General features: G+C 42.2%; 2 protein-coding genes across 11 annotated transcripts in view; one reads left to right on the forward strand and one right to left on the reverse strand.

Moving 5' to 3' along the window:
• sgms2a (sphingomyelin synthase 2a) overlaps positions 1-17,929 on the forward strand; it is a 34,166-nt gene that overhangs the window by 11,109 nt on the left and 5,128 nt on the right. For 3 of the 10 annotated variants that reach the window (XM_053856596.1, XM_053856604.1, XM_053856598.1), the window contains 2 exons: positions 7,877-7,974; positions 12,617-14,076. The gene's annotated coding sequence lies outside the window, so the exon portion shown is untranslated. Of the gene's footprint in view, positions 1-1,628; positions 1,721-7,876; positions 7,975-12,616; positions 14,077-15,866; positions 16,420-16,444; positions 16,678-17,929 lie in introns of those variants that run through there. The other 7 variants (XM_053856595.1, XM_053856599.1, XM_053856597.1 and 4 more) reach the window with 7 other exon arrangements.
• Positions 293-12,893, reverse strand: papss1 (3'-phosphoadenosine 5'-phosphosulfate synthase 1). The gene is made up of 12 exons (XM_053856594.1): positions 12,683-12,893; positions 10,841-10,955; positions 10,539-10,774; positions 10,286-10,424; positions 10,082-10,200; positions 9,894-10,007; positions 9,713-9,824; positions 9,161-9,366; positions 6,724-6,859; positions 5,419-5,687; positions 3,734-3,963; positions 293-1,098 (listed from the first exon to the last, which is right to left on the reverse strand). Exons 1-12 carry the CDS (start codon positions 12,734-12,736, stop codon positions 960-962), a joined length of 1,869 nt encoding a protein of 622 aa, XP_053712569.1. The 5' UTR covers positions 12,737-12,893; the 3' UTR covers positions 293-959.

A 17,929-nucleotide genomic window follows, 5' to 3' on the forward strand; every position in this document is an offset into this window, starting at 1 on the left:
TCCACGACTGATTGGGGTCACTAGAGGGTCTCATTCAATATACAGCTGATTGACCAACAGGGAGGTCACACATGCTGCGGCAGGGGAACTGAAATCTTACTGAGTGTTAAGGGGAGAGGTCAGAGACATTCTAGTCATCCATCTGATGAAAAGTCAGTGGTGAGCGATTGTTCTGAAGCAAATCTGAAGGACTGGTCACTGAGTGAACCTGAGGAATGAGAGCAAGTGAGCAGACGATGAGATGTTGCAAGCTGCAACTTCAATTGAAAATAAAAATAAAGCGAACACAATGATAGGTAAAAATGGTTTATTGGACAAGGAAGAATACAAATCGGCTCAGTGGATGTCGACAATCCACTCTCCCATCATGACTTGATATATGTGTGGAACTACTGAGGGAAAAGGTTCAGATTAAACTAGTTCAGTGTAACAAAAAACGGATAAAAAGAACAGCACAACAATGGTTAAAAAGGTGTTAGAGAATAAATACAAAACAAAAGGTGGTAAAACCAACTGTTTTTTTTTACCATAATGAAGACACTCATTTCCACTTTAGCCTATTGTGAAGTAAATTCTTTTGTGTAGCAGTTGACCGTTGATACAACAGTGGTACAATTTGGACATGAAATTCAAACAAGACGGCAAACCATCCGAGGTTTTTGAGACAAAGGCACTCAACGTTCACATCAATTTCAGCATAGTTTCAGCATTTAGTTTAACGGTAACAGTGAATCTCTCACTTCATGTATTTAAAACAGTAATCCATCTCCTTTACTTGCTTGTTAAAATGTTTAAATAGCGAATGTTTCATCTATTGTCAAATAAGACGCTTGCAGTAAAAATGTTACATAAGTGGTGAGTAACAGCAATGAGGTTTGATGAGCTGAATGGTCCCAACATTCACCTGAACACACCGTTCTCATGGACACCCCCGACCCCACCCGGGTGTGGGGAGGCCTTCAGGCCTTCTCCAGTGATTTGTAGTACTCCTTCAGCACGGTCCAAGCCTTCGGAGCCATGAAGCCATCCGGAGGGTTCTGTCCCTCGCGGGCCATCTTGCGCATCCGTGTGCCCGAGATGAAGTCATAGTCTTGATGCCTAAGAAAGGGCAAGATAGAAGAACACAATAAAGAATGACTCTTCTATTTCATCCTTATCAACCTATTTAAACTAAAGCTCTTTTAATGTCTTGAAAATATCTGTATAAGAATTTCAATGTTATAAGAATTTAAAGTCCATTCAGAGTAGTGGAAACCCTGGCCATTGTGTAGTGAAAAACCTCCCTGAACAAAAGCAAACAGATGCTTTTGTTTGCTTTTGTTCAGGGATGATTCCTCCATGTTTGTTGTTGTTGTTCTCATCCTAGCTGCCACGTGTCTTGTGCATCAGTGGGATCAGTGGAGCAGGAACTCCTGCACTGACAAAGGTTCCCTGTTGTCTGGAGAGGAAACTCTTATATTAATCCTAATAATGTTAATCATTAATTAAATGTAATTAACTCATTTAAGTCCCACCACTAATAATTATAAGTGTATAACTGGCAATCACTTTTCAAGTTGGTGGTTCGAGGTGGTCTTGTTTTTAGTTTCATTTTATTTCTAACTACTACACGTTTAATGCTCTTGCAGGCCTTGACTTTAGCACCTGTGTTTCGGAGGGAACCTTTTCATTCCTTCAGTACCCAGTCCTTTTGGTCACGTCCCAAACCTCATGACCTCAGGTGAGTGAAAACTGATCGAGAGAAACACGGAGCTCCGCCAGTGTGGAGAAGAGATCTCATTACCACGCCTGTCTCTCAGGGCTTATTAATCTCATGCCTCCTCACACCATCCACAGTAAACAATGAATTCACTTATCTCTTATTGTTGCTGCTTGTTTCTTTGAATTTGACGTTGGAACCAAATATAAAATCAGGCTGCCAATTTGAACTGTGAATGGATTACACTGTGTGGCACCAGCTAATCTCAGATTATGTATGATACATTCTGTGACTGGAATTTTCAAGAGTACGTCTAGAAAAACTTGGATTCATCAGAGCACCTGTTAATGAGCGTATATATATTTTTAGTTCATTTAAGAGCATGCACCGCTGTTAGATCGATTTGACAAAGACAAAGTACAAACAATCTCTGGAAACTATTTGTGGAAGTCGGGCCTGGATAGAGTCACCCTGCAGCAAATTCCACCCACTGGTCCTGGATGAGGGATTGGAAAAAATTAAGTACATAACAAAGCTTCTTTCCAATAATCCCATTTCCATTTTACTAAATATTTTTATAGAATCGGCGGAGGCATTTCTCAGGCAAACGTTTGCCCGTCTGAAGGGACTGACGTCTTCCCACTGTTCTGGCGAGCGCTCATCGCGTCTTCACTCGACCGCCTGTAAATTAAAGGCATTATTTCTGGGAACTTTTCGACAACGTGTTGGCAGGAGCTTTACACATGCCTCTGCTGAGCTAACAACCAGAGGGCAAAGAACAGACCAGCTGCCCGTGGCGTAAAAATCCTGACAACTCCGACATGACAGAGTTCATATCTGATAAACGGAGACGAGAGGAGAAGAGAGAGTGGATTTGTAAATATATGAGGTCGAGCAGCTGCAGGCGAAATTCTTCAGAGAACAAGTCTATAAAGTGGCAAATTAGAACCATCTGAACCGTTCGATTTTGGAGTGAGGGCACAGTGAACAGATGCCTCCTGAGGTTCAGAGGGCCCCGTCACGCAGGATGGCCACTCAAACTTTGAATCTGGTTTACCTCCCCAGAACACTTTCACTTCGACTGCAAGAAACATCTGGTAGCTCGAAGACGCAGCTTAATTTAGTGTGCATTCTAAGCCCTTCCTGGTGTGCAGGCTCTCTCTACTGAAAGCCTCTTAAGGACAAACAGTACAAGAGCGATCAGTCTGAAAAGAAAGTGGCTCAATTGAATGATTTTAATTGAAGAATTATATTCAATTGATTCATATTCTAAATACTGAAATTTGCTTTTAAGTGTCCCTCACATCTACAGCTGCTGGAAAAAAATGAATGACTGAACACAAGAGAGTTTTACATCTGATGCGTCACATTGCAGGTTTTATTATATTGATCCACATTTCAGAACAAATCGACACTGCGTCCTTTGCTCATCTAATCCCACATTCTTAAGGTCCTCAGTGTGAGTGGGAAAGCATGTCACTGTTTGTCACTGCATCTCTCCCACGATCAGCTGACATCATAATGGATGAGCTACTTCTGCAGCATCATTGCAATAATATTTACATAGTTGCCACAACTTGTGTGCTGTGTGAATACAACTGTCCGTCATGGAATGTTAGACAAACGTCTGGCTTTCCACCTGTTGCTACGCCGACAGCCATATGATATGAGTCTTCAAAACAGTCTATGGAAATGTTCTGACTACCACCAAGGATGTCATGCTTTTGACGGCACTGGTTTGTCTTTCTGTGTTCAAATCTGCTTAAATAGTTGTGGACAGATTTGGATGACACTTTCAGGAAACACAAAATGGGAAAAGTTATTCAATACTTTGTTGTCAAACACCAGACTCTGCACTATTGATATTGCAGTAACTCATCAGCAGGGGGCGCAGCACATAGACTCCAGTCATGACCAATTTCAAGAGATTAGTAAAATGACTTGATGCCATTTTTTAGTAAAATCAAACATGGCATCAAGTATCAACCAGGGTATGAATACTGAGTCAAATTGAATTGAATCACAAGTACTCACTTGGATGGGTCATAGAAGTCCATGGCCTTTTTCATCTTGTTGTAGGCAGCGACCTTGAAAGGCACAATCTCCAGGGTGATGAGGCCTGGAGCCATGGTGAGGACCTTGGCCCCGTGACTCGGCTCGTACAGATCCTTCCCCGTGGCAGGGTGGGGCATACCAGCAGGGTCACGACCCACAATATAGAAGTTAGCACCAGCAACCATTCGAGCTCTGCAGTGCCATTGGACCTGCAGGGTGACATCGGGAGATGGTTAGAACATTCCGACAGATGATTAATACAGTCGAAAAGTTCCAGCGTAAGAGGAAATTCTAGCTGTCATCGAGTCCCCTCAGCGCTGGACCTTTTGGTCACGCTCATGGTCCGGATCAGACCTCACCTCGGCCTGTACGTCTTGTTCAATCCCTCTTGTCAGGACAAGAATGAGACTGTGCAGGTCTCCACCGCACAGATGTTGTGTGTTGTACGCTTGAGATGACAGTTGTATTGAGGATTTTTGATCAAGGTGATGTTTAAAAAAATACAAAAAAAAAAACCAAACTCATAAAATAGTCACTATTAAAATTGAAGAATGAAGGCAGTGGCACAAAATAAGATGGTATGGGATGATCCTGACTAGCAAAGGTCAAAAGTCTTTGTTGTTGTGGGACGAATGAAGGATATCTAATATAACATATAATAATAATAATAATGTAATATCTGTACCAACAAAGATTCTGGATCAGACCTGGGCAAAGTGCGGCCTCGGGGCCATATGCGGCCCCGTCTGTGTTTTTGCGGCCCTCATGAGGTCAGACTAAAACTATACAACTAATAAGAAGTCATTTTTCTGACACTTTTCTTGTCGTGTTTCTTTCTTAGCATTACTATTTCAACGGTAATTATAACATGATCAGGACTAAAATTTCTTTTCGTCTGCCATTTTTTGTTCCTCAAAATACATTGAAAGAAAGTAGAAAATATATTTAAAAATTAATTTCCTTTTAATATTTCATTGATATTTGTGTTATAGTTTTATTATTTATATTCAAATTAAATCGCGTATTAAATGGAATATTTTTATAGGTTTCATGTCATATTTGCACTTCTTCCATTGAACCTTTAATGGTTCATTTTGTCCTTTTTTTCGTCCCTTTAACGTTTTTTTTTCGTCACGTTTCTTAGTCATCGCCACCTGTCTTTTGCCACGGCGGCCCCTCACAACAGTCACAGTTTATAATGTGGCCCTATCTGTTCTAGATGTAATCGTGGCGCCATCATCAGGTAACCTGTCTTGCACCCTATCATAAAATCTTGTCTTGAAGTCCTTGTTTCTTTTATCTTTTTGACACAGAAACAACTTTAACTCATTGAATTCTTGACGTTTGTCACATCCGTCACCATTTCAAAGACGGTTTTGTGAAATCGAAACCATACTTTCACCATACTTTCACTTTAAAGGCTTTCGTCTATAAGTTATGATGACATGGCATTTTCATCCAATCTGCTCGTAATATCACGACAGTGTTCACACAATGTGAGTCACTGTTTAAAGGCCTCTTGCTTTCAAACAGTAATAGTATGACACTAAAAATAAAAATGGCACCTCAGCGTCATTTCTATTGCGCCTCTCACATTCTGTCCTCAAAATACTACAAACAAGTGATATTCTACATAGAGTTAAAAGCAGCCGGCAACATGTTACCTCAGTGGGGCCAGCATACATCATCGGTGAGGGGAATATGGCAACAATGGTGGTGTCAGGATCCAGGACGCCCTCCTCCAGCACTGCAGCGTGCTGCTTCATCCGCCAGGGCAGCGGCACGTCGTCGTCTTTGGTCCAACCCCCCAGTGGGTGGAGCAGTAGCACCGGCCGGCGGTAGCCTCGTTCAACCAGTCGCTTGTGGGTGTCTTGCATGAGAAGAGCGTGACCGTTGTGGACTGGGTTGCGCAGCTGGAAGGCAAACACGGCGTCTGGAACAATAAAAGAGAACTGTGAGGGACTAAACACAGTCAAGTTTATGTGACGTTTTGAAAACTTCTGCTGACTTCGATAATGCTGACCAACTTTTTTTCTTCTCTTTGTATGACTACAGCAAGACATAAATCCGACCTCAGCTAGAGAAATAATGATAAAATCTCCTGATCTTTCTTACTCCTTTTCCGTCTTGCTAAATGTTTTAATTTACAAATGGTTCATAAATGAAGATGCACCAGAAGAAAATGATTTTAAGAGGAAATACAAAATTCAGTTGCACTACAAACACTTGAATTGCCCCAAATACTTGTGAAAACTTTCACTGTGTATATCAATTTCTTTAATAGTGGCAGAGCCAAAATATGGTCGGGGGCCCATTTGTGGCCCTGGGTCAGACTTCAAACGGCCCCAGAATCTGTCATAGGATGCATTATTTGTATCTGTCACACATCACCTTAGTTCTTTTTGACAAGCTCCTCTCAGTCCATTGTACATGACACAAAAGTGAGCTACTACATGGCGTTGCTAATTGCTAAATAAAGTATGAGTGAAGCGTTGACGAGGTTTCATGAAACAGTGTCCTGATTTTCCACCACCAGATGGCACTGTCTGCTGTAAAATATTAACACTTGAATCACTAATTCACTGAAACCTCATGTCCGTTCTAAACCAAGAGCGCTATCTAGTGGCCTCTGAAAATGAGGACAGGTTTCATGAAGCCTCTTTACGCCATCCCTACTAAATACACAAAACCTTTTTCCAGTGAAGAAACAGGAATGACATGCGCTGTACAAGCAACGACATGAAATGACTCACATGTCCTTTCTACTGCCATAAAAATGGCCAACAGTTGGTCCAGTGCATTTTCACCATGTCATATGTGGCCCTCTTTAAGAGGGAAAAAAAAAAAACCTGCACAGAGGATCCAACGTGAAAGAAACAGGACGAGGAAGACTAAAGCAAGAAACCAGACAATTTGTTTCTCACCCGGTCTGCTTGAATTACAACCCTCCTAAACTCTTGGCTTCGTACCTGCATTCATCTGCTTAAACTTCTGCTTGAGCTCAGTCGGAGTCAGCCTGTACTGGTCGAGTCCATCTTTCCAGTAGATTCTATCCAGAACTTGCAGGTCTCCGCCGACCAGCCAGTCGCCGCTTTCCATCACCATCTGAAAGGAGAACCCGCAATCGTTTTGACAGTGGACAAGATTCAAATGTGATCCAGACTTGACGGCGGTCTGTACGAGCTTCAGTGCGATGAACCTCCGCCAACAAGAGCACAAAGAAAACTCCCGTCTCACTACTTAGTTTCTGAAAAGACCCCAAGCTCAATCTTCATCCATAAAAACAGTGATCAACTAAACTGGCGCTTGTAAATGAAGCCACTTGATAACAGCGTGATCATTGACTTTAATAAATGATATTTCCATCCGTAATATAAACAATGAAACTGCTAGTAAGCTCATGCTAGGAAGATGACTCGAGCATGTTCCCTCACGCACCGATCGTCCAACAGCCTTTTGTGGCTGTAACAGAACTGTAACAAGAATTTCTTTGAGCTGGGGCCTGTGCGATCGTAATGTAATCGAAAACGACAAGTCAACACGCAAGGCAATAAAGCCAAAGCAAGACAAAACATCCACTGAAGGAGCTCAGGCTGAAAGCCTCAAATTAAAACTGATGCTTCCACCTCAGCTTTTGATTAAAGAAAAAATATTTACATTTCCTTTGGATATCATTTATAATGTCGGCGCTCCTGATCCTCTTGTCTTCAATTATTGGACGGATGTTTTTTTTCACGCACCCTGACGTCCGACTTTGCTGTAAAGGTCGTTGGTTCTATTCTTTCAGAGCAGTTGTTGGTATTTAAGAGAGCACAAATGAATAGGGAAATTGATTTGGTGTTGAAGTGTGGATCAATGAATTTCCAAAGCAACTTTTTAGCCCTTTGATGTTCTTGTAATTTTTGGAATAGCAAGTGATGCCCATAATATATGCTACTTGACAATGACATGGCTGCCACTCTGCTGCATGTTTGTGTTTACCTTTGGTGAATGAGATGTTTGTAGCTTTGTGTTAGTGTGAAATAACCAGCAAGTGCTAACAATGTGAGCAGCTACGAGGCTGAATCAAGGCACCAGGAACTATTGCTATACAATTGAATTTCACTTTGGTTTGTTTTTCAGGGCATATTCGACAAAATGGGGAGCAGTTGCTGTCGAGGTAGCTGCCAAAGCACTGTGGGAAACCCAGGAACAATTGCAAAATGACCTCAGCCAAAGAGGTAAAACCTGCGTTTGTCTCTCCGTTAGAAAAATCACTCAAAAACACATGAACACATTTCAACAAAATTGAGCTGTAGCATAAGACTAGCTAGCTTTTGCTCTAGCAACTTTCAGAACACTATTGCCACCTGCTGTCCACTTTCATATTTGTCAGTTACATTTTAAATGCTACAAAATGTATATATAGCTTTTCTTGTAAAAATCAGGGAACAACTGCTCCATTATTGAGTGTTTGATTGATGGGCAAACAAGTGTAGTCGAGCTTGTCTGACTCCCTGGCCTCACACACAAACACACACACACACACACGTGTGCTCTCTTTGACCATTTACAATGGCCCACTACTGCACATGGGAACCAGCTCTGGCCAAATAAACAGTTTCCACACCATGAGTTCCGGGCGAGGGGCTCCGTCGAGACTGATGGACAGGTAAACAGGAAACGGTGGATTTAAACAACTCATGTGGAGCACACTGCAAAGAGCCATTTAAGTCATTGCTACCAGCATGGAGGTGTGTCGAAAGACTGGCTCCGGTATAGGGCTAAAGAACACACTTTTGTATACACACACTTGACGCCATAATCACAGCAAGCTGAGCACACACACTCCGCCGCGACAGGTCACAATGAATGAAGAATGACAGCCGGGGCGGGGCTAAAAAGCATCCCACATGTTGGCACCAGGAAGAAGTCAATTTCAGAAACAATATATTTTGTGCAGATAAAAACCTGCTGCCAAAAAAACAAGTTGAATTTCCGTATGGTCTAAACATTTTTGCTGCAGAAGATCAGACCTGATGTTTTCCCTTAAAGAGCATGTGCTTTGCTAATGGATGAAATCCAAGAAGAAAAAAACCCTTCAAATTAACCACAGGTGAATAGTGCTAATTCCATTAAGCTATCCAGGATCATGTCTGAACCTTATCTCACCACTGAGTCTACCTGACTCCCAGAACGCTTAATAGGACACAGATGGAAGCAATTTGTGTGTGTGTGTGTGTATAAATGGAGCCTGTTCCACTGTGAAGTGCAAACACGTTTGGTTAAAACTGAAAGGGAAAGAGTGCGAACATAAATCCAACACCTGCAAGCTGAAGTTTAAGAAAAGCTTGGCAGTTGAAGCCCGTCTTTCCACAAGCAAAATTAAAAAGGAAGAAAGCACAAGCTGTTATCAGTACTACCAACCTTGATGTAGGGATGATCCTTGCAAGTGGTGCCCCACTGGCGTGCACACCGCTCCTCTTTGCGATGCTCGTAAAACTCGGGATTCCGCAGAATGGCGACTCGTCGGCCTTCGTAAACCAAGGCCATGGCGGTCACTCCATCCAGACGCTCCTTATCTGCGGTGGACACGGGCAACACTATCGGCACCGAGAGGTTGATCACACCACCTGCAGGGAGAAAAGATAAACAGATCCACATAGTTGTTTTCATTTCTCTCGTCTGTCTGCTGGAGCAGAGTTGAAATGGCAACTATTATGAATCTAAAAACACAGCAGCTTGTCAGGAATTTTTTAAATCAAGAGTAATATGCGATGACCCAATCCCATTTCTCAGCTGCTTCCACTGGGTTACATAAAAATACTGCGAGATGACTGACTTTGTCATTAGACAAGCATCCACAAGTGTCTCTCATACTGCCAGAAACAAAGTTTTTGCAGGACGGATGGAATTAAACGAACAATTATCTCCATCTAGTGGCCATTGGCAGAATTGTACACCGCATCAATAGCTTACCATCTAACAGACAGTCGAAGTGGAGACACTGCAGGAACTCTCTTTCCCTCATGAACCCGTTCAGCGGAGTTGCCCAGCCTTCGGCCAGCACCTGCACCCACTGCATGTCCACCTGTAAAACAAATGCAGTTCCACCAACATTATTGAGCGTTAGCACGGGGTGAAAGTTCATCAGACGAACCTTCCCAATTTCAACAGCAGGCAGAGTCTCAGCATCAGCCTTTGCCAGATCCAGTTTGTTCTCATGAACGTAGAGCTCTTTCACTTCATAAGAAGCATCCACGGGCACAATATCCTTTAATACAAGGACGCAGTCAGTGACCTTTGATGCATGACATACAGTACGGTGTACACCACACAGCTACTTACCCGCTCCTGAAGCAGATCAACAAGCAGCTGTATACACTCGTTCACACTGCTGGAGTCAGTCTTTAGAACAAGCTCTGGCGACTCAGGTTTGTCATATTCAGCGTCAATCCCCGTAAAACCTGACCGATGAGTCCAAAACAAACCTTCAGGTCACGCTGGACTTGCTTGTATGTAATGTAACTGCAGGTGAATAGCTCAGCTAACCTGTGATTTCGCCAGCTCTGGCTTTCTTGTAAAGCCCCTTCACGTCCCTCTGCTCACACACGTCCAGCGGCGCGTCCACAAACACCTCGAAAAACGGCAGCCCTGCAGCCTCGTGGATCTTCCTCGCGTTCAGGCGATCCTAACACAAAAATTGAAATGCTATTTTAATAATCAGACTCCATCTCACTGTATTCCATGGATTAGACGCTCACGTAATAAATACTGGATTACAACGTTTCCTCCCCTTACTCACCCCGCTGTAGGGAGAGATAAAGCTGGCGATGCACACCAGCCCGGCGTCAGCGAACAAGCGGGCCACCTCAGCAATCCTCCGAATATTCTCCTCGCGATCCTCCGGGCTGAAGCCAAGGTTCTTATTCAGACCCTGACGGATGTTGTCGCCATCCAGGGTGTAGCAGGGAATGCCGTGACAGACCAGGTATTCCTCCAGGGCCATGCTCACGGTAGTCTTCCCGGCGCCAGACAAGCCTTCATGCAGGAAGCATTGATCAGACCACGTCTTTACTGATGACGAAAGCTCATTCAGAGACGTACCAGTGAGCCAGACGGTGCATCCTCTGAAGCCTCCTCTCGTGCCCACAACCTGACCTCGCTTGGTCCTGCTGACGTGGTGAGCCTGATAGGTGACGTTGGTGGCACGCTGCATTCCCTGGGAGACAGATATTACATTGTTTAAGTAGATTAGCAACATTCCCATGAAAGGATTTGACTTGTGAGCCAATGGTATGCAAAGAATGACACGAGTCAGACACTTTAAAAGGCAGTACACAACATAAAACAACACAAAACAGTCACTGTAGAAAGAACTGTCTGAACTAAGCTCCGCAGAGAAATCTGATTTAAACTTTGGAAGGATCTATCCTAGTTGGGAAATAAGAGAGGGATGTCCAACAATAGTACGGGCCCCAAATTCGTAACTTTGAGGGCTAAAAACAATTAAAAATATATATATATACATATATAAGCATGTGCAGTGCTCTATATTCCCTCAGGAATATTAATTGAGGAAAGTCTCATTTAGCATGAGTAACTCTGCGATTTGAGTCGAAGTACTTAACTTAGCTGAGGCATATTAATTTACCTGCTTTCCAATTTTAGCCAAATCCATCTACAGCATGTTTTTGGAAGTTTCCATATGGTCATCAACCTCTGAGTATGCGTTCTTATCTTAAAAAGTCTGATCTTGATGGCAGACAAGAGCAATATGTTGATAAATTTGCTTTGGATTATGAGCCATCCACTTTGAGGGCCATATATAGTGGATTTGGCCCCTGGGAGTCAGACACTTTAAAAGGTTGTACACAACATAAAACAACACAATACCGTCTCTGTAGAAAGAAGTATCTGAACTAAACTCTGGAGAGAAATCTGATTTGAACTTAGTAAGGATCTATCCTTGTTGGAAAAATTCAGAATTAACCGGGATTTGCACAAACAATAATCTGAAGGACATAAGAGAGGGGTGTCCAACAACAGTACGGGGGCCCAAATTCTTAACTTTGAGGGCTAAAAACATGTACTGGCAATCATTAACATGAAATATGAGCACGTACAGTGCATCATATTAATTCAGGAAAGTCTCATTTAGCATGAGTAACTCTGCGATTCGAGTCAAAGTACTTAATTTGGCAGAGGCACATGAAGTTACCTGCTCTTTTCGCCAAATCCATCAGTTTTTGGAAGTTTCCATATGGTTACCAACCTCTAAGTTTGCTTTCTTATCTTCAAAAGTCTGATCTTTACAGCAAACAAGAGCAAAATGTTGCTAAATTAGCTTTGGATCATGAGGGCCATATATAGTGGCTTTTGCCCCCAGGCGGTGAGTGTTCTTTTGAGAGAAGAGTATCGCAGAAAGGACAAGTTATTTCAACATATGTTAACGTGGCAGTGCTACCTTTACATGCTGCAACCTGTACAGTTCAGGTAGCGCCAGTATTCATTCCCAATGCTTGTGTTCTCCTACAGCCACGTCGCTGGCACTCATTTAATGAGATCTCTTGGGGACGTGTTCACCGCAGCAGCCCAGTACAGTGGTTCTTTATTCGCGGGGGAGAACTTGGGTGTCCGAGGGAGGCAAGAGGGTGTGTTCCGTTACTAAGCTCCCTCGTCTTCATCGTGAGCTATATACGGAGACCTGCAGCGTTTCATCAAACCACTGAATAGTTGTTCGGTGCAAGCATAATATTGCAGGCATTTATGCATCCGGATGAGTTGAAACTTGTCAGCAGACTCCCTGCACGGGAGCCGCTCGGTGTCTGCTAAAGCAAACTGGCATGAATCTAAAGCGAACTCAGCCCTTTTTTTCCCCAGTGCATGTTGTTTGCTGGAGCGGCGCTCGGCTGTGATGAATGGGATTAACATGTCGGCAGAACTCACCCAGCTCTCCGCCGCGTTGCTCAGCTTCTGCTTCTTGTTGGAGCACGTCTCCATGGCTGCCTGGACCAGGAGCTACTTTACGAGTTCAGTTGCAGACCGAACCGATCCCGTTCTCGGTACCGGCTGTAGGTGAGGCGCGGAAGGAAACCGGAGAGCGGAGCGACGAAGGATACGGGGATCGCTTCCTCTCGCACGTCCACGTCATCAACAACGGAGTGACGTATTTCCTCAGATGCCAGCTGACCGGAAGTGACTAGAGTTACAAAGATAAATAGGTAAATAAAAATCTCAATTTTACGTGGCTTCTATTATTGACGTGCTTGTGGGCAATAATAATAATAAATTCATATTGTTTTTAATATTTATTTTATTTGTAATATATATTTTTGTTGACACCAGTTTTCCTGTTTTCGACTGGTTTCTAGTCAGTACGTTTAAGTCAAGCGAGTGAACTGAATCGAAGAGGGAATGTATTTATGAACTTTAAATCCGTGAGGAATGGAATTCGCTGTTGTTGTTTTTTCGATAGCACGACATTACATGTCATTGCGTGACATGACAGTCAGTTTGCGAGCGTCCCTGGTGAAGAATAGGTGAACTGGTAATAATTTGTATGGAGTTTCATCTTCATTTTTTTGTCAACCCTATTAAGGCCATTTATTATTAAAGAGGTCTTTTTTCCAACGGCAGTTTGTCTCTGTCACGAGATAAACAGCTGTTTGTTGACGGAACGTTTCGACGTTATTCTGATCCATAAATGTTTGTAATATTTCCTTTATTAATGTGCTGCAAATATCACTACCTTTATTAACTGCTGTCAGGGTCAAAGTATATCACCTCTCTGAAATCGGATGTCAATGTTTTGGAAGCGGTTTCTTGCTCAGGGGAACCCCTCACCACCAGATGGCGCCAGAACAGTGGTTTCTAAAGTGACGAGCAGACGGTAATCGAAGAAGAACCCTGTTTCAAAGTTATTTTAAAATATTCCACACGTCTTCTTCAGATACATTAATGATGAGGTTAGTTCTCTTTATTTATGATCGGGTTAGTTCTCTTAATTTACACTGACACGAGCGTGGATAGCAAGCTGTTTACAAAAGCTTAAAATTGTACTTTACCTTCCGAATGTAATGATCCCAGTGTTGTTGTTTTTTTCTTTGAAATGGAAATGAAAACGGAATTTGCGATGAGTAGATGACGGATAGTTAAGATGAGAGACGATGCTGAAGGCGGAGGCTGGATGAGGTAAGTGAACGTCCTTGAGCAGGACCGCCTCCCAGAACGACGGGAGACTGGATCCACTAACGTCGCAGTCGAGCCGAGGAGGAGCAGGCGGCAGCATCAGGTACCTGCAGCCGCTGGAGGAGGGCACCAGGAGAGGCCCGCGCACTCGGGTGAGGATGCTGACCCCTTTGATCGCGCTAACACACAACACCGCCGACTGTTTGGGTTGAAACAGTCGTCCTGGGAGAGGAACTAAGTTCAGCCCGTTAACTGAAAGTAGACGATAAAGCCATGCTCTCGACTGTTATGTATTTTGCTAGCTGGTGTTATTTTGTGGTGGACTTTAAATATACAGGAAACTGTCAAAGTGTTGAATTAGTCCAGTGAATAAGATGAATATATATTTGTTTATACCTATAATAAATTCATAGTCTTTTATCCTGTATTTATTTGACATGATGGTGAACCCAAGATTGTTTTTTTTTTCTTACTTTGTACACATTGTTAATGCAGGTCAGCACAAACAAATTATTTGTATTATTTTTCACAACCCAGTGAACATTGCATTTTTTTGGAGTTTATTATGAGCTCTTCAGTTGAAGAGTTCCGATACTTGAACAGTAATAAAACTCAAGAGAGCAGTTCCTGCTGATCTTAGTTTGTGTTTAATCTATTTATAAGCTGTAATGTCATTAAATAATTTGCATTAAACCCATATTCTTTGCTATGTATGCTAATGCAAATTAATCTTAAGAATCATTTTCAGTTAGATAGGTAGGTAGATAGACAGATAGATAGACGGATCGATGCATATTGTTATTCCAGCTGTGTGGATTTTGCTGGAAAATTGTTTTGAATCATTGTTCACCTGGGACTTGAACCTTAACCTGCCATGGTCATTTAGTATAGTGATCGTAGAGTTGTGTTTTGGAGAAGTCCGTGTAGTTTGGTTACATTTGAATAAGGTGTGCTGGGATATACTCAAAAGACTGTTTCTAGTTTTATTCTGGCTTCCCTCCTATCATTTGCATTTTCACTCCACGACCAGCCCCTGCTTTATCTCCAGCTGAAATCAAAAGGGGGTAAATTACAGGCCAGGCAGTGACCCACCCCGGGGCCTCTTCATATAGAACATGTAGTTAAATGCCATGTGTGGGGCCACCGTACTACATCCCAAAAGTAAACTTCAAAACCGGCTGCTCCGCACACATCACATTTGACAGACAGCCACCCTGCTGTAATAATGAGGAGACTCCCGGCCCTCCCTGACATTAACCACCAGGATGCACTCCACATGTGGTTGAGACACCCACGATGGTCACCGTTTCATTTGTGGAGTTTCGGATTTCAAGTTTTCAGCGTGTGTTCGTGAAATTGAGCAGCAATGTTCTTATTCTACCCCCATGTTCCTGATGATTCACCAAACTGGTATATTTGCTGCATGATTGTGAGTGTAAACACAGGAAGCATAGGTTACTGTGTGGACTGCCAGGTTTGATTCAGCACACAGTCTACAACAATTATTTGTTTTGCTGCTCCTCTCATGACTATGAGAGATCTAAAGTAATTTATTGTATTTATTTGACATATAGTTTCTCCCATATATGGCATGTCACAATACATACGTTTTTAATCCTGCAACTAGTTGCAACTATATATATATATATATATATATATATATATATATATATATATATATATATATATATATATATATATATATAATTTGTCATATACTTGCCTCTTCAGGTGAAATTTTATTTTAATACTTAATCTTAATTATATTGTCTTAATTCATTGTTAATTTTCTCCTAATATATCTATAAAATCAAATTATTACTCAAATGTTCCTCATTGAACTTTTATTTATTTATGTAATATTTCAAAATTTGATATCAATGCATTTATGGGTGCAGTTTTATTTAACATAAAATATAAAATCAAAACAGTTAAAGTTATAAAAAAGTTGTAAAATTAAAACGGTTCAATGCCTTTTTTTTATTAAATAGCAAAAAGAAAAAGAAAAAAAGATGAATACACCAATCTAATGGTGAGCCAAGCTCAGTGCAGTGATTGACTCGAAGCCATTCAAAGTGCTTACTTTAAGATCACAAACATTTGAGCTAAGTCCCCTTAGATTTACTTTATGTGTCATGAATATGACCATAAACTATTTAAATCACAGGATCAGAGACGTGTTTCAAAACCCTGCCTGTAACATTCTTAACATCTGTTACAGTAACTTCGGGAAAATCCTTCGTTTTCGCTGCGTTGTTTACTTTAGAAACTTTAAAGCTCTTACTGCACCCTCCTCTCTGGGGCTGGGTCGCCTCAAATGGGCTTTATTTTTATCACTTCCTTTGATGAAGACAATCCATGTGGTGCCAGGGAGAAAATGAGTGGACAGCTATGGCAGCGTGTTATTACAGAGGCCCCAAAATGGATTCAAAGTTGTGGTTCCCCAGGAGTAAAACACAGCCTTCACAGAACTGCGCTCTCCTGAAATAGCTCGGGTGAGTGCAGGCAGCCAAGATATCCATTATACTCTGTGACCATGTGGAATATTTTTTATGCCGTTTTTCCATCACCACCCAACCGCCTGGTGGGAAAACAGTGTACACCAGGGAGGAGGCGACCAATGGAAAAGTAGCCTAATGGATGATGACCTCACATGGGCTGTGGTACAGTAGATTCTCACGCTGGACAACTGCTCACATGTCCCTTATGTGACAGTGAAAAGATGGCTCCATGTACAGTGTATTCATCTCGATGTAAGGACGCCCAGCTTCTCTCCATTATTCTACCTCTCTCCCATTAATGCCTCCTCTGTTTTGTACTCCATCCTCAGCACTTCTCTCAAACACACAGCTCACCTCACTTCCTCCATGCGTCTGCTAATAGATTTCCTCAATACAAGCAGCACTTTTGATGGGAGTTAACACATGTTCATTTGGAAATATAAGGTGCAGAAGTGTAGAAATAAAGGGTATACAAGTCGGTGACAAGGAATCAGTGGGCAAGATACATTCAGAGTTTCAATTTTAAAAAAGTCAACAAAACGAGTGGCCATCTGGACCAAACAGAAAATATGGGAGTCCTGCCCAGACCCACATTGTGTCTGGAGAATTCTGCTGATGGAGGACGACTTCACCGTAAATGCAATAAAGTGAAGAGTTGGACAGGCTTAAGCCAAATAGAAGTAAAAATAGCAAGCTCAGGAGCCGAGTTTGAAATGAATACTGAGCGAAAAACTTCATTTAGCCGTTGACAATGCATACTGTCTCTCCATTTTCCAAGGTCATTTTTCAGGGACAGCAAGATGTCATCTGTATCCATTCAGTCGGATTCTGATGTCATCTGTGCTGAGAAGTTGCAATAGAGCATGTAAAGTGGTAGCAGCGCCACCTACTCAGCACAGTCGTACAACCTTTGTTGTCGACAGCTAATAATTGTCAGTGTTTACTATGAAGTCTTTGTTATTTCATTTGGGGTCTGGTCTCTTTAACCTAATCCATGTCCTTTAATATTTACAGAAAGTAATTGCCAAACAAATAGGCTGCGGTCATGAGACTTGTTTACATCAGGCGTGGGTGGAACAGATGCTAACACAGTTACTGCTGGCACATCTGTTTAGCTAATGCCTTCTACTTCAATCTCATTCTAGTAAATCCTAATACATTAAGAGAAAAACAATGAATGTAAAACCGGCCTCTTTCCCTGTCCACCTGTCCACTGTGATGCTAGCAGAGCGACACCCACAGCGACTTAGCGACTGCTAGTTGCTTTGCAACAAGGAAATGTTTTCTAAAAATGTGATGGTTCATATACAGTGGTACCTCAGTTTTCCAACATCCCGGAATTCGAACAAATAGGATTTCGAACAAATATTTTGAGATTTTTTGCTTCGGATTTCGTCCCCGAATGCGGACCGATCAGCTGACCCACGAGGCGCTTTGTTATTGTGTATAGACGTGTCCCGTTAGCTCCATTTACTGACTGTTTTTTCTTCATATTGAGGTGTAA

The sequence above is a fragment of the Synchiropus splendidus genome, chromosome 2 (genome assembly GCF_027744825.2).
Source record: "Synchiropus splendidus isolate RoL2022-P1 chromosome 2, RoL_Sspl_1.0, whole genome shotgun sequence".
Taxonomy (NCBI): Eukaryota; Metazoa; Chordata; class Actinopteri; order Syngnathiformes; family Callionymidae; genus Synchiropus; species Synchiropus splendidus.

Excerpts from the sequence above, each read along its gene's own strand:
- papss1 (XM_053856594.1), bottom strand. The coding sequence starts at position 12,736 with ATGGAGACGTGCTCCAACAAGAAGCAGAAGCTGAGCAACGCGGCGGAG. Across the intron at positions 10,956-12,682 it reads GCAACGCGGCGGAGAGCTGG|GGAATGCAGCGTGCCACCAA; the intron begins GTGAGTTCTGCC and ends TCTGTCTCCCAG. Across the intron at positions 5,688-6,723 it reads GTTTAAGCAGATGAATGCAG|ACGCCGTGTTTGCCTTCCAG; the intron begins GTACGAAGCCAA and ends TTATTGTTCCAG.